This window comes from Antechinus flavipes, chromosome 1 (assembly GCF_016432865.1).
Source record: "Antechinus flavipes isolate AdamAnt ecotype Samford, QLD, Australia chromosome 1, AdamAnt_v2, whole genome shotgun sequence".
NCBI classification, from domain to species: Eukaryota; Metazoa; Chordata; class Mammalia; order Dasyuromorphia; family Dasyuridae; genus Antechinus; species Antechinus flavipes.
This window is the reverse complement of record NC_067398.1, coordinates 707,383,495-707,410,345: the sequence shown is the minus strand read 5'-3', so window position 1 is coordinate 707,410,345 and position 26,851 is coordinate 707,383,495. Positions and strand designations below refer to the sequence as shown.

At 41.9% G+C, this 26,851-nt stretch overlaps 1 protein-coding gene across 2 annotated transcripts in view; it reads right to left on the bottom strand.

Moving 5' to 3' along the window:
• Positions 1-26,851, bottom strand: part of WSCD2 (WSC domain containing 2) — a 148,520-nt gene that overhangs the window by 14,356 nt on the left and 107,313 nt on the right. Inside the window, exons 4-7 of one of the 2 annotated variants that reach the window (XM_051972961.1) lie at positions 23,913-24,097; positions 12,458-12,579; positions 7,623-7,797; positions 4,748-4,912 (exon numbers count right to left, since the gene is read on the bottom strand). In XM_051972961.1, coding sequence (XP_051828921.1) covers positions 4,748-4,912; positions 7,623-7,797; positions 12,458-12,579; positions 23,913-24,097 — 647 coding nt within the window. The remainder of the gene's footprint in view (positions 1-4,747; positions 4,913-7,622; positions 7,798-12,457; positions 12,580-23,912; positions 24,098-26,851) is intronic. The other variant, XM_051972962.1, reaches the window with a different exon arrangement.

Here is a 26,851-nt window from a genome sequence, read left to right as displayed (position 1 = left end):
GCTTTTCTTTGAATGCCTATATAATTTTTAAGAGATGTTTAGTCTGTTCTCTAAGTCTCAAAATCACAAAGCAATTGAGATCATAGACCAGCACTGAAAGGATCCTCAAAGATCATCTCATTCCACCTCCTCATCACTGGGTGAAGGGACCTGGCACTTCAAAATCAACATGACCAAAACATAACTTATTACCTTCTTCTCCAAACCCACCCTGGACAGGTAGGTGGCACCATAGCGAAAAAGGCATTGACCCTTAAGTCAGGAAGACCCGAGTTCAAATTTGACTTTAAAGCACTTACTAGCTGTGCGACCCTGAACAAGTGACTTCATCCTATTTACCTCAGTTTCCTCATCTGTAAAATGAGCTGGAGAAAGAAACAGCAAATCACGCTAGTATCTTTGCCAAGAAAACTCCAAATGGGATCATGAAGAATGAGCCACGACAGCAAAAATGACCAAATACAACAATAAACCCACCCACCTTCTGAAAATCCCTAATTCTGTTGAGGGAACCACCATCCTTTCAGTCCACTGGGCTCCCAACCTCAGTAACATCCTTTAGTTCCTCACTCACACTCGTCCTCATTTAGGCAATTTGTTGTTACACATGTCACCATTTCTTCCTTTAGAATCTCTACTTTATGTCTCCTCCTCACTCCCCTAGTTCACACATTCCTTCCTAAGCTAATGCAGCCTTCCACTGAGCCTCCCTGCCTCAAGCCTCTTTCCACTACCACCCATATTCAGCTGATATGATGGTTTCCCCTCCTTGTCAAAATTCTACACCAGACAGAAGGGTAAAAATTGATTTCTAAATACTCCTACCAGGCAGGTCTCTGCCAAGCCCATGTCACAAAGTGCTTGCTGCTGGTAGGGGATTCATGGAATAGAAGGGGTTGACATCTGGGCCCAAGAGCAAATCCTAGATCAGAGACCATAAATCCCGATTGAGGATGTGGGATACTCAGGTCCAGACACTGGAAAGAGGGATAGTTCTACAATCAGGGGCTCCTAATTTCCTTACCACAAGTAGAGTTCAAGGAGAAAAGCAAAAACATCATCCGAGTGATACCCCAACAAACCAATTTTCAGTGTCCTCTGTCTACTCAAACTTTGTATAAACATGTGATTTTGTGAGAGTTATTTTTAGTAACATAAAATCCCTACCCAGGCTTTCTAATTGTACTCATTAGAGACAGCATAGCAGAGTGTGGGCAAATCACTTAACCCGAGTTTTAGTTTCTTTTCTTTCCATATTATTCATGTTGTGAAAAAAGAATCTGAACAAAAAGGAGAAAACATGAGAAAGAGAAGAAAAAAAAACAAATTGACAAAAGTGAAAATAGTATGTTTTGCTCTGTATTCAGAGCTCATAATTCTTTCTCTGGATGTGTGCAGCATTTTCCATCCCAAGTCCTTTGGGATTGTCTTGGATCACTGTTTTGCTAAGAATAGCTAAGTCATTCACAGTTGATCATCATACAATGTTGCTGTTACTGTGTACAGTGTTCTCCTGGTTCTGCTTATTTCACTTTGCTTCATTTCATGTAAATCTTCCCAGGTTTTTCTGAAATCCATCTGCTCTTCATTTCTTATAGAACAATAGTATCCCACTACATTCACATTTTAGTTTCTTCATCTATAAAATGGGGGTGATAATAATAGCACTTACCTCACCCGATTGTTCTAAGGATCCAATGAGATAATATGCAGAACGTGTTTTGTAAACATGAAATTTAAACTGGAAACCTTGCCACTTTTGGTCCTTAGCACAGACCAAGCACCAACTGTTTATAGTCAACAAAAGAACCACTGGGGATGAGGAAGATGCTCCAAGACTGCCTTCAGAAGGCATGGAATTTTAAGAGTAATAATAATTTTTCACATCTCCATACACTCTACAACACTATGTGTTTGAAGGTGTTGTTGATGTTATTATCATTATTACATTGATAACTCCTCCCCTCCACTTTCCTCTATTGTGTGGAAAGCCATTTGCTACTCTTAAAGCACCATAGAAATAAGAATTGGGAATGTTTTTAGAATTCTTATTATAATCTGATGAGAATAAAAATAATGATGACTTCACCACTGACCTCCCGGACTTTCCATGAGGATCCACTAACAATTAATATTGATAAGGCACTTTAAAATTTACAAAGCACTGTTAAATTTATTATTTTATTTGAATCTCATGGATCCTGTGAGGTAACTAAAGATAGGAAATGGATCTCTAATTTCCTTGTTATAAAGAACTTCCAAGTAAGGAAACTCCCATTACTGATGCATATTACAGTCTTCTCAGTGACTTTGAGTCTCACAGAGTAGCCTAAAATGCTAAGCCCTATTACCAGACCAGATCTCATGGCCATTATGTGTCAGAGGTAGAACTTGAACCCTGTTCTTCAGGAGGACTTTCTATTCATTGCTGCCTCTCCTAAGGTAGTGATTATGGGTGTGAAGACTGAGTTAGCACCCTGGATGCCTTAGAATCAGCTGGTGTCAGGATAAGCAAAAGTCCTTGATCTTTATTCTTGGTGAATCGGATGGATGCAGGATCTCTACGACCTCTCCTCTTCATCTCCCTCCCAAAAGTGACTCTGGCTAGTCTTACTCCACCCCCTAGTCCCTCCTACAGTTCTCTGTGCTAAGGACCAAGAGTGGCAAGGGTCCTGTAGAGGACAATTCAGATAATTGTCAGTCAATTATCGAGCTAGCACAGAATAGTGGGAAGGGCCATTTTTCAAGCATATGCGTATAGAGCATTGTCCAATCAGTAATTAGCCCTAAGTGCATGGTTGTCCGACCTCGGTGTGTCAACTCAAGAGTTTCAGCTCTTTACGTATGGGCATTGTTATCCCCAGGTCTAATTCTCTCCCTTCCCTTTCCTCAACCTGTGATTTTATTGTAGAGAACTCCCAGTGAGGAAATTCCCTCTGCCAACCAATTGTCCTGCATAACTTATAGTCTTGGAGGGTTGTCTGCAGTACCAAGAATAAAGTGATTTTCCCAGAGCCAAACAGCCATGTGTGTTTCAATACCATGTTGCTTGTTCCCATCAATTTACAGATGAGAAAAATCAAAGTCCAGAGAAGTGAGTGGGTATTTCTATAGTCTCACAGCTCATAAATGGAGTAGAGTTACAGATTCCGGTCCTCCAGCACTCTAGCCACTAAAGGCAGACTTCTAACCATGCTGAGTAAATATGATAATGGATGGAAAGCAGACTGTAATCTGCATCAGTAATGGGAGTTTCCTCACTTGGAAGTTCTTTATAACAAGGAAATTAGAAATCCATTTCCTATCTTTAGTTACCTCATAGGATCTATGAGATTCAGAATAAAATAATAAATTTAACAGTGCTTTGCAAATTTTAAAGTGCCATATCAATATTAATTGTTAGTGGATCTTACTCTTAGAGTAAGCAACTTGGAAGAATACCTAATGGCTTTCCACGTGATATTGGGAGGTGGAAGGGAAGAAGTTGCAGTTGTAATGACGAGAATAACATCAACAACAACTGGAAACACATAGTGCTGTAGAGTGTATGGAGATGTGAAAAATCATTATTAATCTTAAGATTTCACGCCCTCTGAGGGCAGATGTGGTGCATTTTCCTCAGACCAGTGGTTCCTTTGTTGACTGTAAACAGTCAGTGCTTGGTCTGTGCTAAGGACCAAGAGTGGCAAGGTTTCCATAGAGGGCCAGAACTCTGGAAAAGTATACTTGAAACAAGGATACTTATAACAAGGTGTTAACTCAGTGTAATCGATGAGATGATGGTTTTCTACTCCACATATACTTAGTACTTAGCATGTGATATCATGGTTCTCTAGTTCACACATACTCGGTATGCTATAATGATGTAATTGTAAAAGGGTATTTAAAGGCTGAGAGAACTAGGGACAGAGTCAGTCAGTCAGACAATAGACTGTGAAGGAGATAATAAAGATTCTAGACTCTATTCCTGACCTATCTTGTGGGGCCTGAGACCCAGGCCCATCCAGAGGACCTCCAGAAAGCAAACTCGGGCATTACGGGTTCCCAGTTGAAATTTCATGCTTTCCAAGCAATACCTCAAACTTTTCTTTGATCATATGTGGTCATCCCAGCAGGATGAATACAGAAAGGACTGGTGAGACTTACATGAACTGATGCTAAGTGAAATGAGCAGAACCAAGAGATCATTATATACCTCAACAATGATACTGTTTGAGGATATATTCTGATGGAAGTGGATCTCTTCGAGAAAGAGTGCTAATTCAGTTTCAATTGATCAAAGATGGGCAGAAGCAGCTACACCCAAAGAAAGAACACTGGGAGATGAATATAAACTGCTTGCATTTTTGTTTTTCTTCCCGGATTATTTCTACCTTCTGAATTCAATTCTCCCTGTGCAACAAGAAAACTGTTCGGTTCTGCACACGTATATTGTATCCAGGATATACTGTAATCTATTCAACATGTAAAGGATTGCTTGCCATCTGGGGGAGGGGGTGGAGGGAGGGAGGGGAAAAATCGGAACAGAAGTGAATGCAAGGGATAATGTTGTAAAAAATTACCCTGGCATGAGTTCTATCAATAAAAAGTTATTAAAAAAAATAATAATAATTTATATTAAAAAAAAAAAAAAGATCATATGTGGTCATCTTCTTACAGAACCCTCGACCCCATTCTTTTCATATTTTGTCTCCCTTCCCTACTATTCTCAAGCTTCTCAAAAGCTTTTCTAAATGGCCACTCTCACCTTTGTTGTAGAGGGAGCCATCAAAGTAGTAGCTACCCGTGTAGAAACCAGTGGCAAGTTCGATGAGGTGTCGGGCCCACGTATTGCCTGCACCTGGGAAACTGGCCAGGGCAATGAGCTCTTTGGACTGCCCCGGGAGGAACCGCCTGTCCATGCAGCGATTATCTGTAAACAGAGCAAAGGCAAAGACTTGGGTTAGTGTTGAGGGGGTGGTGTACGTGTGGAGGGAATTAACACTGAAGACCTGGGTGGCGAGATTGGGAGGTTACCGAACGCTGGATCTTTGAAAGCAGATGGTCCATTCTTTGGAGAGAGGACAGTAAACGAAGAGTTAAGAGAGTTGGGTTATTCTAGTCCTGGAATGATGGCAGATTAAAAATGTCACATTGGGCAAGACATTTCACCTCACTGAGATTGTTGCCTAGGCTACCAAAGGAAGAGGTTGGCATAGGTGATCTTTAAGTTCTGTTATGATTCTGAGATACCTCTATGTTCTAAAATTCCTCCCAGCTCTGATATTCCCTGTTCTATGTCCCTCCCAACCCCGACATCCCCTGTTCTGAGGTCCCTTCCAGCCCTGATATCCCCTGTTCTAAGGCCCCTCTCTCTTCTGCCATTCTACATTATAAGGTCTATGAAGATGCTTGGGTAGATCCACAATCAGAAAAGGGGAAAGAAAGAAAAAGACTTTGTAAGCGGCCCCAAGGGGACCCATGGGAAGGCTAAGAAAAGGCAGCCAAGAAGAGAAAACAAAGATATGCTTCCTCCCCCACAGCTGTCGGTGACAGGTAGGCCAAATCCTTGCCAAGCCTGGCTGGCTCCTCTATATAAAAGGAGGGAGGAGAGAGAGCTTCAGGCTGAGGACAGGCTGTACAGCATGGCACACCTGGGGTCATGAGGAATAGGAAGGCAAGGAGGAAGGCCGCCGGACATCTGGTAAACATAGGCACGGGCTGGCCACGATCCAGTGTCTTACTGTGTGAGTCTGTGAACCAATAAAAATCTGGTTCTTGTCCAACTTTTGCCATCGATTAGCTATGAGACCTTGGGCAAATGATTGTAACCTTTCTGTACTTCATCTCCTCATCTGTAAAATGGGTATCATTCATCCCACTCTGCCCACCTTATGCATCCAATGAAAGAAGGAATAGTAAAAGTCCCCTAGCAAAGTTGGGACCGGAAATGTAATCAGGTGACAGGCTAATAAACTTTCATGGGGGACTTTGTGTCTGTGTCATCAGACCGTATACAAGGCTTTAACTAGATGACTTTGGAAATCCCTTCTATGTTCTCTTGGGATAATATTCTTATTGCGATTTCATGGTGTCTGCAGTGTCTGATTTGGAAGTAAAGCTCCTTTTCTAACGCAGATTGGAATTTGTGGGGCAGTTTATAGTGCAAGAGAGCTGTTCGCTGAGAAGTTAAATGAATTGTGGTTAAGTGTGAACCGTCATCTGACCTGCTGCTCCATCATCAGCTTCTGGAACTTTTCTAGACTCTCTAAAATTGAGCCCTTCTCAATGTGTCATTTCCCCCATTTCAACGTGAGCTCCGTGGAAAATAGGGACTCTTCTCATTTCTATTTCTATTATCGTTGAGCCCTTCTTCAGTCATGGCTGACATTTTATGACCCCATTTGGGCTTTTTTTGGGCAGAGATACTGGAGTAGTTTGCCTTTTTCTTCTCCAGTTCATTTTACAAATAAGGAAATGGAGGCAAGTGGGGTTGGGAAATCTGCCCAGGGTGACATAGGTAGGAAAAATCTGAGGCTGAATTTGAACTCAGATCTTTCTCACTCCAAGTCTAATACTCAATGCATCCTCCAGCTGGATACAGTGAGAGCTTAATAAATGCTTCTTTATTCATTCATTCTTAGTCATCTAGCTGGTTTGTCTAGGATAGGATTCCAGGGGACGGAACTCCAGTGGTTATCGAGCCACCTCATTTTGATGATGAAGAAACGTGAGAAGTAGAGAGTTGAAAGACTTGATGAATTAAGGATCAGATGAATGAGAACACAGATCCTCTGATCCAGATACAGTGACCTTTCTATTTCCCATGTGTGTGAAGTAAGCTTTAAGGTGGATCTCTATCAGCTGTACCACACAGTCCCTTTTCATTATTTAATGTTATTGTTATTGTCATTCTGTCCCCAAATATCTGCAGCTATCTGGGGCAGAACTGAGATGCAAACAGAGAAATTGAGGCACAATGACAAGACAAGTTTTCTAGCAATGAGATGTGTCCCAAAGTAGAATGGTTTGCCTTGGGAGGTAGTGAGCTCCCCGTCATAGAATATAATTCAGTTTCACAAGCATTTGCTTACTGTGTAGCAGGCACCTGAAATAAAGAAACTAAAAGGAAACAGTCTCTGCCCTCAAGGAGTTTATATTCTACTGGGAGTCAAGTGTGTGGATAAAGAACAAGGTAAGTGTAGGATAAGTAAATACAAATTAGTAGAAAGTATATACAATGTAATTTGATGCCTGGAAAAGAGACAGAGGGAACAGGCATTATTAAGCTTATACAATTAAATTTTCCAAGGTCTGTGCTAAGTAAGCCTTCTACAAATATGATCTCGGGACAACCAGGTGGTGCAGTGGATAGAGTACCAGCCCTGAAGTCAGGAGGACCTGAGTTCAAATCTGGTCTCAGACACTTAACACTTCCTGGCTGTGTGACCCTGGGCAAGTCACTTAATCCCAATTGCCTCGGCAAAAAATTAATTAAATACAAATACGATCTCATTTGACCCATGAGGCCAGGGTGATGTGGGCAAGTTTGCCAATTAATTAGCCCAGGCTCCATGATGCTTGCTGCATGCTGGCCTGGGAAGATGGGAGAGGGACTTTTGAGAGAGAAAAGCCAGACCTACCTTGTACTTGGGTCTGGTACACGATGAAATAATTGGCCGTCCCACAGCTCTCATACTCTTCGCCGCCACATTTCTGGGCACAGAGCTGCTCGTCTTCCTGATCATGAAGGCGGAAGCGAGTATTGGGGAAGCCACAGTGGCAGGCCTTTCCACCCAGAGCTGCCAGGGGGTACTCCTGGGGGAGGGAAGAGCGTCCGTGAAGGCTGGCTCGACTCTTGGATACAGCACGATAGTCAGTGGTGGTTAGTCTCAGGTCAGCAGGACACGGTGAAGGTCAGCCTTAGCTTGGTCTTCCCATTTGCCCCCCTCCCCAAATACTTTTGGGCATTTTAATTTTTCTGTATCTCAACTTCCTCTTCTATGGAATGGGTCACTAGTGATCCTCACCACGAGGCTAGTGTGGGACTCCACGAGATAATGTACCTAAAGCAGTTTGCAAATCCTAATGTAAATGCCATTATTATTACTGTCATTATTATTTTTATTATTATTACTGTCATCTTGTTTGAGAGAGGGTAAGCTGCTCTCTTGATTAGCTTTAATAGCTTAAAACTGAACTAAAATTTTGAGGATATCACCTAATGTTTTGGGGATTTGGGGGGACATAGGAGGATATAACTTTTCTGTGGTTGAATAAAAGTATTAGAAACTAAGTTCATTTTTATAGGCTCATCCCTTATTGTAATTTTACATTATGTATAATTTAATTTAACAGTTATTAAAATAACAAGCAGTAGTAGTAATAGGAATTAATAGGAATTGGAATAGTAACAATGAGGCAGCCTCATTTCCTCCCTTCCTTCCTTCTTTTCCTCCCTCCTTCCTTCCTTCTTTTTTTTCTTGCCTTCCTTCACTTTCTCCCTCCTTCCTTCCTTCTTTTTTTCTTGCCTTCCTTCACTTTCTCCCTCCTTTCCTTCCTTCCTTCCCCCCTTCCCTCTCTTCTTTCCCTTCCTCCCTTCCTTCTCTCCTTTCCTTCCCTTCCTCCCTTCTTTCCTTCCTTCCTACTTTCCTTCCTTCCTTCCTTTCCTGTTTCTTCCTTCCTTCCTTCCCTCTGTTTCTTCCTTCCTTCCTTCCTTTTCTTCCTTCCTTCTTTCCTTCCTTCTCTTTCTCCCTTCCTTCCTTCCTTCCTTCCTTCCTTCCTTCCTTCCTTCCTTCCTTCCTTCCTTCCTTCCTTCTTTCCTTCCTTCCTTCCTTCCTTCCTTCCTTTCTTTCTCCCTTTTTCTTTTCTTCTTCCCTCCCTCCTTTCCTCTCTCCCTTCTTTCCAACATATTCATATACACGTACATACATCTGCTACTCCATTCTTCTTTTCAACAGCAGCCGAATAATGTGTGAATTTGTCACTGGGAGGCGGGTCACTAAAAGCCTGGGGACTGCATCTTCCGTGACCTCATTTGGGATTTTAAAGCATAGAGTTATGAGGGAACATTCTGGGACTGACAGGCAATTTCGCAGCCAGGCCTCAGTGGTGGCAGGTTAATCAGGGGCCCCGCTTTATTTACACCTTGATCAGTCAGCCTCCAGAGGGAGCAGCCACACTACCTGGAACTGGGTGCCCAGTCATGGCTCAGATTTAATTGCTGAGGACAGGCAGGCAGGGTGACATCTCCGGATGCTTGTGGCTGTTCTTTTATGGGGAGAGCCCAGTCTCAGAGGAAGCAGAGCTTAATGGATAGTGACGGACTTAGAGCTGGCAGAATGAATCCTGACTTTGACACTTACTAGTTGGGTGAACTTGGGCAAGGAATTGTACATGTGAACCTCAGTTTCCCCATCTGTAGAGTGGAGATAGTGATGACTTTAGTAACTATCTCCTGCAGTTATTGTGAGTTCAAACACTCTAATGGATACAAAACAACCAGCAAATATTAAAGTATAATATCAACTTTTTATTTTGTTTTGTTTTTAATTTGGAAAGCATGTTGTAGTGATGAACTTTACAGCAGGGAGACAGGTTCGAATCTCACCTTGGACTTTTGTTAACTGTGTGACTATATATCACTTAACTTCAGAGATAATTATTATCTGTCGATTCAAGAGCAAAGGGTTGTCATGAGAGTCAAATGAGATCATGTATATAAAGTCTTCTGAAAGCCTTAGAGCACTAGAGAAAGACTTATCAAGATCGATTCATCTTGAAGCTTCTTTCTAGCTCTGAGGTCTATGATCCTTTGACCCCAATACTCTAAGGGCTCCATGCATTTTTCCAAGCTTTGCCCTATGCCTGGAATACCCTCCCTCCCTTTCTGTGTCAATTGAATTCCTACCCATTCTTTAAAGTCCAACTGAAGAGCAATGACTTTCCCCCTCAGCCCTCATAGAGCACCGTATTTTATAGCTCTCCTTAAAGAACTTATCATGGAATAATCTATTCTAGCCACATGCAGTGGTCTCTCATTCCCTTACCGCATTATAATTTCTAAGGCAGGGATCATGTCTTTTTTCCTAAATTGTCTCTCTCCCCTAGGGCCCAGCACAATGTTCTACACATAGTTAGTGCCTTTAAAAATGTTCATTATATTTTGCTGCATTTCTTTGCCCGGGCAGGTGGGAAACATTGTCTTGCCTGGACTGGTCGCTGCTAATGGGCTGATGGATTTTCAATCTCATGGGCAGAAGCTGGAGAGAGCTTCATGGGAGTGGGAGGGGACGGTGGGGAAGAAAGCACTTTCGATTGAGGGGAGTTGAGAGAATCTGAGTTCACTTATTAACCATGCCGCAAAGTCACTTTTTGACCATGGGCAAGTCGCTTCGACTCTGAGACAATGGGCATAATACTCCTCATGGGATAGTTTCGATGAGATGATAACGCCTGGGCACCAGGCCTCCATCTCTTCTCCCCTCATACCTTGGATAGTCTATATTTCACCTGCTGTGGTTAGATGGTTGGGACCATTGGGATGGCGTGTGGCCATTAAGGGCCACCTGGTAGACTGGAGAGACTCCTATCCCAAGAGTCAGGAGGCCTAGGTCCAAACATGGTTCTGCTGCTGATGGAGCCTTAGAAAAGTGATTTCTCTTTTCTGGGATTTACTTTTCTGTATTAAATCAATTCTGTATTAAATCTCTACTAAAATGAGTATGGTGGACATATAATGTGGTCCAAATGGAAGGTCATTCTCAGCTCTGATCTTGGTTCTAAGGCTCTCCCATGTCTAATACTTTCTGTTCTTAAGATCCCTCCTGGCTCTGCCATCCCCTGTTCTAAAACCTCTCCCAGTTCTGACATCCCCTGTTCTAGGGCTCTTCCCAGCCCTGACAGACATTCCATGTTTTAACAGCCTTTTGAACTGTGAAATTTTAAATACTGACTTTTTTCTGGCTCTGATGTAAGTCCCACATAATATCCAACATGACCCTCCTCTCCCCACCTCTGTCCTTTCTCCTCCAGCATTTCTTTATTTTCTGGGGAGGAGAAATATACAAAGAATTTACATTTTCTTTATTCTAGGGAAAGTGAGCCACCAGGCCCAAGGAAATAAATAGCGACTTTGAGGAATTATGGGATGGCTGGCTTTGGGGCCTAAAGATCTGGATTTGAATCCTGCCTTTGATACTTGCTGCCTGGGGGACCTTGGACAAGTGATCACTTCTTGAAACTGTAGGTCTTCATCATAAAAGGGAACGGGACCACAGTGCTTCTATATTCCCTTCCAGCTTCAGATCTATAAGCTGAGGATCCTCATTATGTGCCTTTCAGCAAAAGGCTTCTTCTCTCTGGACCTTAGTTTCCTTCTCTGTAAAATGTGGGTTGGACTGAATGAATTCTCATGCCCTCTAGCTCCATGCTTAGACCTTCTGCTAACCTCCATTTATATATCCTGTCCTGTGATGAGCATCTTAGAGATTGGAGAACATTGCAAGACCTGGATCCTGCCCAGATCCTGCCCACTAGAAGGTCACAGTCTAACAGAAAAACCAGGGGCATAAATCCCATCTCTTTCTCTGTAACTTCTAGGACTAAATTTCCATTTTATAGAAAGTGGACTTCCTTACTCCTGTGGCTTCCCCTAAGAGAATTCAAACTTCCCAAGAGCAGGGACTACCTTTAGTTTTGTCCCAGGACAGAATTTGGACCTTTAATCATTGAATGAGTGTCAAACTGAGACCTGCTAAAAATCTTGGCTCAAAAGGTTTCCCTTTGCCTTCAGGGTCATCTCCAGTCATTTTGATCTATATCTTGCCACTGGACCCAGATGGCAAATAAAGTGAGACTGGTGACTTTGTACAGCCTTCTCTCACTTAAATCCAATTTACATGCGTATCACCTCCCTGATGTCCTGGTTTTCTTTGAGAACAAAGGAAAACAACAGCACATTTGATATACGCTAAGTGCTTAATGAATGATTTTTCATTCATTCATTAAATCATTCTACAACCATCCATCTATTCACGTGCAAGGAGGTCAAATTAGCCAATATTTAAATAAATCATTTCAGTCTATTTCCTGAAAGGTAAAAAACTGAAACTGAAGCTTAAATACTTAAGCATATAATAAGAAGATGGGATTCATGGGAAAAGACCCTGATGTTAGGAAAGATTGAAGGCAAAAGGAAAAGGGGATAGCACTAGATAATGATGAATAGATAGTGTCATGGAAAACAACGAACCTGAACTTGGACAAACTTTGAGAGATAGTGGAGGACAGAAGAGCCTGGCATCCTGTGGGGGAACGACTGATTAACTGAATGACTGAATCACAAAAATACACTGAAGAGTATCCGTTGTTGCACTTGCCCTCTCCCGCCACCACCATGGACAGCTCCCAGAGAACCCCTCTCCTCCTCCATCCTCCTCCCCATTAGCTTCCGGCTGACTCTTTCTACCCAACTCACTTTCTCTGTGCACAGGTCAACGCATTTGTCCACCGACATGTTCAGCATCATTGCCGTCACAGGTAAAGCCAAGGAGAGGTTGTCAGGTCTGTGGAAGCAGCCCCGGAATATGGCACTGCCATCTGCAGGACCAGAGAGAGAAGAATTAAGCCCCTATGGGTCTGAAAGAAAGTGAGTTAGTCAAAAAGCTTTTACAAAACTTGGTACAGAGAGCTTGACCACCTTGCTCAAGATTATATGGCAAATTTTTAGCACATGTTGAAATGAAACTGTGGTCTCCATCCTGAAGTTCCAGTTCTGTTATTTCACTAAAGAAGCGTTGAATGCTAGAGCCAGAAGTTAGATTATTCCCGTGCCTTCTCATCCCATCAGCCAATAAACATTCATTAAACACCTCCTATGTGTCAGGCACAGGTCGGGGAACTGAAGCCAGAGAAAGATAATAGCTTATTTAAGACGTCAGCAAGTCAGTTGCCGGGGCAAGGACCGAAGTGTCCTGATTCTAATAATAATCTCAGTTGATATTTCCATGATTTTTAAGGCTCACACGTGTATTCCTCTCCATAGCCCTGTGAGAAAGGAAGTACAGCCAGCCTTCTCTCCATCTCCCCCCCCCCCCGAGAGAAGACAGAACTTGTCCCAGGTAGAACGTAGAAGAGTAAGACTGGATCTATAACTGTTGGGGCTGCAGAGACCAGAGGGCCCATTATTAAGGTTGAATTTCAGAGAGGGCAGTGATGCTGTAAGACTTGAGGGGGGGGAGCTGAGGGGATTTGATGAGCACCTGGATGCTCTGATTCTTTATAGTGCCCTCAGAAGGAGCCTCACCCCGCCTCCCCAGCAGCTGCAGCGCCCCATTCATGGAGACAATGCCCACCATTGTCAGTGTCGGGAGCTCAGCTGCCCAGAGGGAAGCACAAGGCACGTGGGTGGAACCCAGGGCCCCTTCTCTCAGGGACTGAGCCCTGGGCTCAGGCTTGCCTGTGCTTGGGGGTGGGGGCAGGGAGCGAAACAGAGATCTGACTCAAGAAAGACATCCAAGCCCAGCTCCTGATTTGTGACTCTGGGCAAGTCATTCTTCTCTGGGAAGGTTTCCTCAAATGTAAACAAGGACTTAGATTGGACAGTTTCTAAGATTTCTCCCAATTCTGACATTCCCTGTTCTAATGCTTTTCTCAGCTCACATTCCCTGTTCTAAGGTCCTGCCTAGTTCTGACATTCCCTATTCTAGGGCCCTTTCCAGCTCTGATATCCCCTTTCTGAGGCCCCTTTTAGCTCTGACATTCCCTGTTCTACTGCCCCTCCCAGTTCTTACATTCCCTGTTCTAAGTCCCCTATTCCTAACATTCTCTGTTCTAGAGCCCCTCCCACCTCTGAAATTCCCTGTTCTAAGGCCCTCCCAGCCCTAACACCCCTTGTTCTAAGGTCCCTCCTAGCTCTGACATTCCCTGTTCTAAGATCTCTCCTAGCCCTAACACCCCTTGTTCTAAGGCCCCTCCCAGCTCTGACATTCCCTGTTCTAAGACCCCTCTCAATTTAGTCTAGAGTGGCCCCGGGCACATAAAATCTATCTATATTCAACCATTTACAAGGTTGTCTCCCAGAAGAGGATTAGACTTTGGCAGACCAAGGGACAATGGACAGAAATGGCAGAGACAAATAGAGATTTGTTGGGGGGTGAGGTAGGATGAGTGGAAACCAGTTACTTAAGACCCCAAGTGGAGCAGAATCCTCTAGAGCAGTAAGTGTTCTGCCCCATGAGGATCATAAGCTCATAAATCTCCGGAGGTGCAGGTCTTAGTCTGAGAGGGCCAATAACACATGTAGAAATAGAGGCTGCAATGGAGCTGTGAAGAGTTGGCTTTCCATTCCAGCCTTGCCATGTACCCACTGGGGGGCCTTTGGAGCCAGTCCCTTCCTCCCTCTGAATCTCCATTTCTTCATCTATGAAATGTGGGGGGTTGGACCTCTAGACTACGATCCTGTGACCCAGCCTTCTAATTTTACAGAAAAGAAAGCCACTCAGTCAATAAACACTATTAAGTGCCTACTATGTGCTAGGCACCACATTAAGGCCTGGGGACAAAAAAGGAAAACATGGAAGCGAAGTGACTTGCCAGTCAGTCAGGTAGAAAGGGTCAGGTTATAGTTGGAGCCCAGATAAGCGAAATGTCAGGTAGCTTGATTATACTGCCATGAGAATTCTTTCTCCATTTAGTCAGTGGCCACGGAGGTTCTTTCCTGCCCTGTGATTTCTAGGTTCTCTGATTGCCAGATCCCATGCTGCTTTTTCCCAGAAACCTTCACACTGGCCTCCCAAGATAGGGAGGGTAGGAGCGGGGTGGGGGGAGGTGACCGGAGGAGACACAGCCCCAGTGACCTGGATTCCATAAATGTCAACACAGCATTTGTTGCATGCCTTGGACGGCTCTTGAACATCCTTGGCCCCGACGATGTGGGAGCTAGAGGGGACCAGAGCCGCTGCTCTTTGATTTAAGGTACCTGCTGGATTGGAGAATGGGAACAGCTGAGATCCACCTGGTGGGACCTGAAAAACCCTATCATGTCATTGTTCTGGGGATTCAAAATGACTGCTCCCATGTCACCGAGACCCAGCATCGAGGTGAGAAGGGGAAGAGTTCTCTTTAGTAGGAAGACAGCAGCCAGCCCTCTGGGTAATTAGGCTGGGCTCTGCCGTGTTAAAGAATACAGTGGGGAATGAAGCAGGCCATGGAACTGTGGTTTATTAAAGGCTACCTATAATCAGAGACGAATTGAATTAGCCCAACCAGCCGGAGATAATGTGAACCCTCTATTTTTAGTGACTAGCAAGGAAACCTTCAGCCTAGTAGAATTTTCAACTGCTTGCTAGCTAGCTAGCTTCAAAATCATCCCCAGGAACAAGGCAGGGGACTGGAAACTGGGGGATTTCACTGTACAAGAAAGTCAATCACTCAGTCAGTCAACTAGCCCTTAGTATGTGGCAGATATCGTGCACAATCGGATATAAAGAAAAGCAAAAAGTGTATCTGATCTCAAGGTATTGACAGTCTAAAGGGGGAAAGAAGATATAAACAATTAATCATGTACAAGATGTATACAATGTAAATGGATGGTAATCTTAGAGGGAAAACTCATGGGAAGGGAGAAGAAGGGATTTGGAGGAGAGAAAAGGAGATAAAGGACAGAAAAGGCTTTCTGAAGGGGGATTATCTCAAAGGAAGCCAGAAGGCAGGAGTAAGGCTAGAGAGCATTCCAGGCATGGAGAAGTAGATCTTTGAGTCCATCCATATCAAGCATCATGATAAGAGAAACATGATCACGAAACAGTGAAGGGATGGCAGCATGAATAAGAGGGAAGAACATTAGACATAGGGTCAGGAAAATCTGAGTTTGAAGTTCTACCGTATGTGACCATGGATAAGAATCTTGTACTCTCTTGGTCCTGATTTCTTTCTCTATAAAATGAAGGAGTTGAACTCAATATCCTCCAAAGTCCCTTTCATATCTCTAGGTATTTATATCTCCAACATTTATGAACTCCTATGCTGTAGACAAGATATTTTACTGCTCTGTGCCTCAGTTTTCTCATTTGTAAAAGACCTGATGTATTTATCTTGTAGAAGATAATGGGAAGTCCATGTGAGATAATGTGGAGTATTTTAGAAATGTCAGTAACTACTATTAATAAAATAGAATGGAAGATTGTGGAACAGTTGAGAGGACTCTGAACATGGAGACACTTACTATCTATATGACCCTTTGTAAGTCATTTAAACATTGTCTGCCTCAGTTTCCTCATATGAGAAATAAGGATAATAATAGTACCTATCTTCCAGACCTGCTGGAGGATCCAATGACATAATATTCATGAAGTGCTTTGCAAACCCACAAATACTATATAAAGGCTTACTATTTAGTGGATAGAAGGCTAACTTTGGGGTCCACTATGGAGACAAGTCCTTCTGCTAATACATAGCAGCTGTGGAATCCTCCAGGTCACTTTCTAAGACTCGTAAGAGAAATGTGGCTGAGCTGCACAAAGTTCCACACCAGCAGCTTATTACCTAGCATTCAACACAAGCATTTATCAAGTCACTATAGTGTGGGCCAGACACAGTGCAGTCATTGGGAAACCAGACAAATATAAAACAATCTCTGCCCTCAAGAAGTATATATTCTCTGGAGGAAAGAACAAATGAAATCACAGAGACTGATTTCTGATGAGAGTATAGGTTGGGCAAAACCCAAAGAGTCTAACAAATAAACAAAAACAAATAAAAAACCAAAAACTTAAATGATAACTTTTCAAGACTCTTAAGTTATAATTGGATGAGTTGCCAACTTCAGTGACGGAGGGAAAGTTCCTCACATCAATAAGTCCACAGGCCCATATCCCTCTGTCTGACTTTGCCTCTCTTCCCTTAATCTACTTTTTTATCCCTCTGAATGTCCATCCTTCCATCTGCCAGTCTTTCTATCTACCCACCATCTGTCCTTCCATTTGTCTGTCTACTTATTTACACACACACACACACACACACACACACACCCCTAGTGTAATAGAGAGCTAGTCTCAACGTCATTTCAAGACTCGAAGGGTCGTATTGCTAAGACATTCAATCTAATGTGACCCTGTTAACTCTCTTAAGACTAGCAAAGCATATGGTATTCTCCATTGATCGAGGGCTTGGGAATTCCCTCTACCAATGAAATCATGGGTCCGGACACCACCTTTTCCCTCCTGGCCAAAAGATTCAATTGAATTGAATTGAAGCAGTCTTTCAATGAAGAAATCAAAACAATTTATAGTCATATAAAAATGCTTTAAATGATTATGGATTAGTGAAATGCAAATTAAAACAGCCTTGAGATACCATTTTACATCTATCAGATTGACTAAAATGATAGAAGGAGAAAATGACAGATGTTGGAGGGGATGCGGAAAAATTGGGACACACTGATTCACAGTTGGAATTATGAATCAATGCAACCATTGTGGAGAGCAATAGGAAATATGCCCAAAGAGTTATTAAACTACTTTTACCCTTTGATAAAAGGGCTTTAGCCCAGCAATACTACTACATCTTCAAAGATGATTAGGCAAATAGAGAAATAATCTATGTTCTAAAACGTTTATAGCAACTCTCTTTGAGGGGTCAAAGAATTGGAAATTGTAGGGATGCCCAACGATTGGGGAATGGCCAAACAAGTTATGACATGTGATTGAGGTGAAATACATTTCTTGCAATAAGGCAGGTTGATTTTAGAAAAACTTGGAAAGATTTGCATAAATAACAAAGAGCAAAATGAACAAAACAAATACAGTCGTAATGAATGCAGTAGCTGCAAGTTTGAAGAATAATTGTAAATGACCAAGTTATACTGAATATTAATAAATATCCAAATTAATTATGAGATATATGTGCCTCAGAAGAAAATAAGAGGTATATGAAGAAAGATGCTACCTTCATCCCAAGAAAGCACAATGAATTGAAGTACCTAGAGAATAATTTTACACACACACACACACACATACACACACACACACACACACAGACACATACAATTTGTGTCTAATGGTAACCATCCAAGTGAAGGAAGAAAACAAAGAAACGTATATGATAATTGTGTTGTATATTTGGAGGGAATAGGAAGTTGTGCATAGTAGATTTGCAGTTTTATGTGCAATCATCTTTTTTATTATACTATATTATAGAAATTCTTGTTTTATTTCATAAATTAAAAATAAAGTTGAAAAGAATATCAATTGAACACAAGATGATTAAATGAAGTGCCTTCTTTGAGGGAGGCAGCATGAATATACAGTTGGGCTTAGAATCAAGAGCCCCTAAACACTACAACTGCCTCTCTATATAGACTGGATTCGCCATGTGACTCTAGACAGCTCTCTTCACCCTCAGTGCACTGATAAAGCAGTTATAAGTCAAAAACCCATTTTCTTTGCTAGATGGAGCTTCCTTGCTGAAGGTTCCTGGTATCCTTTAAATTATAGATCTGCTCAGAAACAACAAACTCTCAAAGGACTTAGTTGCTTATTATATCTGGGAGTTTTTTTTTGTTTTTTTTTTTTGGGGGGGGGGGTAGAGAAGACAGGAAGGGAGAACATCTTTGTGCTCCTCCCAATCCTAAATGTTAGATTTAGAGAATGAAAGCAGGAGAGCAGCAGAGTAGAAAAGTCATTGTATGGAGTGGAGAAAAGGACCCAGGACCGAGCCTTAGGGACACCTAAGAGCAGTGGACACAACTTGGATGAAGATCCAGCAAAGAAACCTGAAAAGGAATGGTCAGATAGTAGCAAAAGAACCAGAAAACTATCACAAAAACCTAGAGAGAAGAAAATATCAAGAAGAGGAGGATTATCTCTCCCAATCTACAGTTGGTGAAGGCTTTTTAAAAAAGCAAGCTGAGCATCTCCTGCAGGAGAGAGGAAATTGGGATATGGTAAAGATGTCTGTCTCCCTGCTGGAAATAGCCCTCCTCCCTTAACAAGGGCTTCCAAGTATTGGGAGTCTTGACAGTGATACACAGGAGCAGAGAAGGTGTCCTTTATACTGTTCCCTCCACTGCAGTGATTTTTCTACTCATTTTAGGAATAGCAAAGTCATTCTTTGAGGAAAAGAAGGCTCTCGAAAATGTTATGATTTTAAGGGATTAAGCAAGAAATTTCATTTGGCTGTCAAACACAGATGAAAAGACTTTTAACATTTCTGCCAAGCTTCCTATCTACCAAGTGACTGAAGTTCTCACAAAATCAGCTTTCCTCAAAGCAAATGTCTACAGCTACGTACATGTATATGCTTATATAATATTCCTCGTACCAAATAGCTACAATTATGTGCATGGATATGTATGTATTTATGTACAAAGCTGACATTTCTCCTCCCAAATCCTTACAACTGTGCACATGGGTACGTGTTTGTGTACCAATCAACATTTTTCCTCCCAAATCCTTACAACTGTACACATGAGTATGTGTTTGTGTACAAATCAACATTTCTCCTCCCAAATCCCTGCAACTGTGCACATGTGGGTCAGTGGCTTGGATTCAGAGTTGTGACCTTCAGCGAAGACATTTGAACTTTTTGAGTCTCATTTTCATTTTCTGTAAAATGAGAATTGACTGACCTTTAAGGTTCTTTTTATTGCTGAATTCATGACTTTCTACGTGTTTGTGAACCAATCAACATTTCTCCTCCCAAATCCCTACAACTGTGCACATGGGTAAGTATGTGTTTATGTACAAAGTCAACATTTCTCATACTACACTATGTGCATGAATATGTATGTGTTTGTGTATAAAATCAACATTTCTCCTTTCAAATATGTACAACTATTCATGTGTTTACGTGTAACCTATGGCAGCTAAAAGTCACACACTCTGGCTTATGTCAAGATTTACTAATATCAGTATTAACCAAGGAGTCTGGCTAACAAGATAAACACACAGTCAACCCCATTTGGCTCATTCATAATGCTGCTATTTCTGCTTTCCATGCAGAACATCCTAGGTTTAAAAGCAATATCCTGGACAGAGTGATTCTCATCCAGATGTTTCCATAGTAAAAAGTATTTAGCTCAGGCTTCTCTAACTCTGAATGTGTGATAACCTCTGAATTTCAGTTGGAAGGGAGGTGAGAGAATGATAATTCTAATTTCATTGTTTATCAAAAGTGAGGCTCAGATATAGGAGGTGACTTGCCCATGATCCCATAGCCAGGAGAACTGCCTGCCATCTTATTTCATCCCCTGTCCACTTCTAGGATGGGAACTGTTCAGGGTCATGGATTGTCAGCCATGTACTCTGAAGGCTGAGGCTGGACTGTCCAGGAGACTGGCTGCTCCCTCTTTTGATGTGACTGAATCCAAATGGGACAAATCATCCCCTGTTCTCCCCTGGCTACCCCAATTCCTATTGGTGGACCTGCTGAGGAGACTCCGAGGGATTAAAGACAGAAATTCTCTCTAAAGGACTCCTGACAAATGGTTATCTTTTCCTTGCTTGAAGACGTCCAGAGATGGAGAACTTCCTAACCTCTGAGGTAGCTCATTCTACTTTTGGACCTCTCTGATTATTAGGAAGATTTCTCTCCACCAAGTTGAAACCTGTCTTTCTGAATCCTTCCTGCACAATCCTATTTCTATCCTCTGGAGCTCAAGGTCACACAGTGAGGAAGTAGTGGTGCTGAGACTGAAAGCCCAGTTGGACAACTGGTTTCTCCTCATCTGAGCCTCTCTTTTTCTTGTTAAGGGTTCTGTTTTTGGTCCTGGACTTTGAGGTTAAATTCAGTTCACACTTCAGCCTTTTCATCTTTCCTACCCTGGGTGGCTGTTCTTTTTTGAAGGTCCCAGCAAGGACCTCCCAGAAGAATGGGACAAACACTTGCCTGGGTTTGCCTTTTAGTACAAAGGAACAGCTACTATTTTAGGACCAAAGCATCCCTAACTCCTCTGCTGGCGTAGGAGATTCTTTTTTCCCTCTGGCACATTCAGAATGTAAATGATACTGTTTAAAAACAACAAACCAACAATCAGAACCATAGAGGTATTGAATTAAGAGGCAATTCTCAAGTGAGAATTCGATGGCATTGTTAGTGTTTGTCTTGGAGTCAACATGTCCCCTGCTGTGTCCTTCCTGCAGAAAAGAGAAAAGTCTTGAAGGAGAGACTCTGGCTCAGGTAACCTTTCTGTCTTCCTTCCCATTGATTGGATGACAGAAAAAGACCTCATTGGTTTACATTCAAGACTTCGAATACAAAACATGTGCAACTATGTACACAGTCAAGCTAATTCCAGATATACAAAATAACCTCAAGATTCACCTGAGGTGAATGACACCTGGGTAATGACAAATACAGAGTCAAGTCCCATCTAGTCACATGGATCTTGTCCACAGTGGAAGAGAGGTTGTATCTGCTTTAGATGAAGAAGGCTCTGGGTTCAAATTGTTTGAGATAAGAGGGACAACATGTGAGAGTAGAAGGATTATGATTTTGAGGGCCAGTGGCTTGGGTTCAGCGGTGTGACCTTCAAGGAAGATGTTTGAACTTTTTGAGTCTCAGTTTCATTTTCTGTAAAATGAGACTAGATTGACCTTTAAGGTTCTTTCTGTTGCTGAGTTCATGGCTTTCTACCACCTTATGACTCATTGGATTCTTTCAGATCAAACACTGTATTTGGAGAGGCTATCTCATAAGAGGAAGACAAAACTTGGAATCCATTTGGAGTTTTAAAACCTTGGGCTCTGATTCTCATTCCACTGCTTACTAGTTCTGATCTTCACTAGGTGTATTTCTTTGTGCCTTAGTTTCCTCTTTTGCAAGATGAATAGATTGATGGGTCCTAAGATCCTGCCCAAATGAAACATTCTAGTGGTGAAAGCCCATTTTTAAATGCTTCCGGCTTCCCCCACGATGGTGGATCTTTTCACCACCAATGTTAGAAGTCATAGCTTTAGAATACAAGGAGGCCAGTTCCTTCATCGTACAGAGGAGGAAACAGAGTCGGAAAAGTTAAAAATGGCTTTCTGAAGTCATACAAGTAGAAAGTGGCAGAACTAGGAATTGAACCTGGGGGAAAATATAATATGGGACTCTGACTCCAGCTCTATTATACTGCAGAGTCTAGCAGTTAAGAAACAGGGTAACCTCAATGTGAGGTAATGAGGATAAAATGAGTAATTTCAAAGAGAGATAAAGGATGCCTAACTGAGTCAGAAATTATAGATCTTTGGGGCATCTTTTCTTCTTATTCCAACTTAATCTTATTCAATTATCATTTAATGGGTGCCTATTATGCTCAGGTAGCTAGGTGAGACAGTGGATAAAGTGCCTAGAAGTAGGTAGATTCGACTTCTGACCTCAGACACTTACTAGCCATGTCATACTGGGCAAATCATTAAACCCAATCTGCCTCAGTTTCCTCATCTGTAAAATGGATTTGAGAAGGAAATGGCAAACCACTTCACTTTTTGCTAAGAAAACTCCAATTGGGTTACAAAGAGTCAGACAAGACAGAACATCAACACTATATGCAGGACTTGATGGTAGTCACCAGACAAAGAAGAAAACAGACTTTTCCCTCAAGGAATTTCCATTCTACTATGGGATACAACATTTTACACAATGATAACTAGATAAGCATTTGAAAGGCGAGAAAGAATTACCAACAAGTAGAATCGAAGACTTTGCACATGGAGAGAACACATTTCAGCAATGAAAGACATTGTAGATTCAAAATGGGGGGAAGGGCAGGCTGAGTTTGGGCCCATTTAGTTGGAACATAGATTTTGTGAGAAGGAATGTGCCCAGAAAGGGAAACTGAGGCCAGATGTATCAAAGGCTTTACATGCTAAGAACTGTTCTTAGCAATGACCCATATTCTATTCCAGAAGTGATTATCTATGACAGACTTTTGAGTTGGGAAGTGCTGTAATCATGTTTTTACTTTACTAATATTATTTTAATTATCTTTTATTTTCAGTTGTGTCTAACTCTGTGACCCCACTTGGGGTTTTCTTGGCAAAGACATTACAATGGTTTGCCATTTCCTTCTCTGGCACATTTTACAGATAAAGAAACTGAAGCAAATAAGGTGATGACCTCACACTGATGCTGCCATTGGAGTACATGTGAAGTGGTCCCCAAGCCAGAACTGGATTGTCGGCAAATTGACAGAACAGCCCTGCCCAAACACAGAAAAAAACTTGATGCAGAAATTTAAAAACTAAAATTTTTAAAAATTAAAAATTGAGATTTAATCAAAGAATAAAAAGTAAAAGCAAAGACCAAAAAATTGAAATGACTAAAGCAGAATTTTTACTAAGTTCAAAAATCATTCAGAACTTAAGAGTCCTGGAATATCAGATCTGGAAGGCGCCTTAGAACAGAGAATATTAGCAGTGGAAGGGGCCTTAGAACAAAGGATGTCTTTGTTCTGGGAGGGCTCTTAAAGCAGAGAATGTTGGAGGTGATAGATGCTATAAAACCGGAAATCTGAGTGTCAGAGCTACAAGAGAGTTGAGAACACAGAAAATCAGAACTGGGAGAATATGGAATGTCAGAGTTCAGAGTCAGAGGCAGTCACAATCCAATCAACTTTAACATATACAAAGTTACAGAACATCAGAACAATGAATTATCTCATTTACAGAGAAGGAAACTGAGGTCTGCAGAAGAAAGGTGACTTATCTATGATCACACAGATGTTGGGGTCTGAGTGTGAACCACAACCAGCATTCACGGCCAGTATACTCCAGTGGGTCCCAGTCCACTCCATCCTCTTGGAACTTGCACTGGTCTGAACTGTCAGGTGTCCATCTGCATGTCCACTAAGCTCTCAGAGGATACCTCTGGCCTTGTGGTACTTCCTCCCTACCCCCAGCAGTTCTGCTCACACAATCAGGGCACGGTGCTGGACAGATAGACTCACGTACATCGCCGGGCAGATTCCTGGGCCAGCTCAAGCCGATAGATGGAGAGTCGGTTGACGCCGCCACATATGTTGTTCTTCTCGCCCTTGCATTCCATGTTGCATTCATCCTGGCTTGCGTTTGCCCCCTGGATCTTGTGGCCACAGAAGCACTCAGCACCAAACTCTAGCCCGGCATACAGGTAACCCCTAGGGAAGGGAACATGGGCGTACTCAGGTGGATAGACCAATGGCAGGGGCATCCATCACCCCACTGGGGAGATTTTGGATCTTGGTGCCTCATTCAGGAAAGGAATAACAATGGAAATTATGAAGTTTGCCATCTCCTTCTCTCTGGGGACTTTTGGGCAATCCCCTGATCCCTTATAGTTATATACCCCTGTCTACCGTGTTAGCCTCTATACTGCCCTTCAAGTCCTTGATGTTTTTTGCTGCTAGGATACCTGAATAAATGAAAAAGAATTTATTAAATATCTACTATATACCAGGCCTTGGACCACTGGATGCAGTTCCTGCTCTGAAGGAAAAAGGGGAGAATGGTGGTGAGCCTGGTACCTGGGAAGCATCTGTGATCAGGCTGTGGGTACTAGAGAAGGGCATTCATAACCTGGAGCAGGCCCAATAGGATGGATCAATAAGGTGAAAGGATTCATGTCAACTGGTGATGGATTAAAGGAGTTGGAAGAGAACAAGTTTGGAAAAGAGAAGATGGGAGTGACAAGAAAGCTATCTTCAAGGATTTTAAGGACGGACTTATGGACAATGGGCTAGTTTTACTCTGCTTCGCTGTTCAAGGGCAGAGAAAACAAAAAAATATAATGAAACTCAAAGACAACAAAAGTTGAAGTGAATAAAAATATACTTTTAAGGGTAAAAGGAATTTTAGGTTGGATATGAGCAAAAAACCTCTGATAATTGGAACTAACCCAAAACACAATAGGCTTTCTTGAAAGAAGTGTTGGTTTCCCCTTCCTGGGAGGTCTTCAAGCAGAAACAATCTGGCTATTGGTTTGATATGGTGCATAGAGAACTCTTGTTTGGGGATGAGTTGTTCTAGATGGCCATTGAAGTCCCTTCACTATGTGATTCTCTGGTACCAATCCTGAAGTCAGAAGACCTGGGTTCCTACCATTTAACTTCTACCATTTACCATTGGTGCAGATCATTTTAGGGCAAATCATTATCTCATGTATAAAGTGAAAATATTAAACTAGATGGCTTTTAATGTCTCTTGTAGATCCAAATCCTCATCCCTATTGAGGGAATTGAGCTGTTTAGTTCAAAGGAGATGTTGAAGGGAGGAGGCAAGGAGGTGAGAATGAGGAGGAGAAGGGCTTATTCATCAGACTTGGAACACTAAGTCACATTGGGAAGACCAAGTGAGATCAACAAAAACATGAACTGGTCTCAAGGAGATTACATGCCCTTGAACATTCTTCTTTTTATAGAAAGTTTCCCAGCATTCTCTCCTTGAGAAGGCTGACTAGTGTAAAGACCCCTAGTCCTGATAATAATAATAGTTATTATTACTATTATGATTCTGTTATTCTTTATGTAGCACTTAAGGTTTTCAAAATGTTCTATAAATATTACTTTAGGATATAAATAAAATCTAAATAAAAAAAACTCAGGATACATAAAAAGTAAGTTATTTATCCTTACAAAATTCTGGGAGGCAAATGTCATCATTAGCCCCATTTTACTGAAGAGAGAACTGAGGCACAAAGAGATTATGTGATTTGCCCAGTTACAAAGGCGAGTAAGTTTCTGACACTCAATTTCAGCTCATTTTCTTGACTCCTTTGTGCAGAACTTAGTGAAAGTATAGATAGAAAGGGCAAACTTAAGAGTAAGGCAAAAAATTTCCATTTTAAAGGTGGCAAAAAAGAAGATAAATTGGGCCAGGCAATTCTCCACTTGCCTACAGAAAAACAAAACTTGCTTCAGGGTCTGAGTTAATTTTCCAATTTCAATTGTTTTTGGGTGCTGTATATCTGGCCTGAGATATAGGCTAGGTCTTCCATGATACCCCAAGGGCTCCAGAGGTAGTACAGACCATTTCATTTTAGTTGTAGTGTTTTCAGCACCTAGAACAGCACCTGGTGCTAGTAGGTGCTTCCTGACTCCTTATTGGTTGGACCATTTAGAGCCTGAGGACCTAGATTCAAATGCTGATTGCTGCTGACTATCTGGGTTATTCTGAGCTAGCCCTTTCTTTCTTACCATGAGGCATTTGATGGCTCAGAGGATATAGACAGCATCAAGCCTTGGAGCCGGAAGACCTGGTTCCAAATCCAGCCTCAGACACTGTCATCCTAAACAGATCACAAAATGCCTGATTCACAGGTTGCTACAGATGGAATATTTGTAAAGGGCTTAGTATAATGCCTGGCACATAGTTGGTGCTTAATAAATGCTTGTTCCCTTTCTCTTCTCTGGAGCTTCAATTTCTCTTGTTACAAAATCAGAAGAAGGATATATGAGTTGATCTCTTAGTTTTCTTTTAACTCTAAGTCCTAAGATCTTATGAATCCATTAATATGGCCCCAAACAGCAGTTAATAATTCAGTCCAACCTTGCTATTTGGATCATAGATTTAGCGCTGACAAGGACTTCAGAGACTTTCTGTTCCAGGATTCTCACCCATCTTTGTGGTCCCCCTTTTGGTGATCAGACTGATGAAACTTAAGGTCCCCTTCTCAGAAATGTGCTTTTCAATGCATGACATAAATTACATGGGATTACAAAGGAAACTAATTATATTGAAATTAATTATATATTGATTATATAATTGAAATTAAGATGTATGGTTTTCCATATATAGTTGAGTTAATGGACCATTTGAAATCTGTCCATGGACCTCAGGTTAGGTCCTTGATAGTCTGTCCCTCTCCCTTTTTAAGAGAGGAGGAAACAGCCCCAGAGCAATGTAAGGACTTCTCT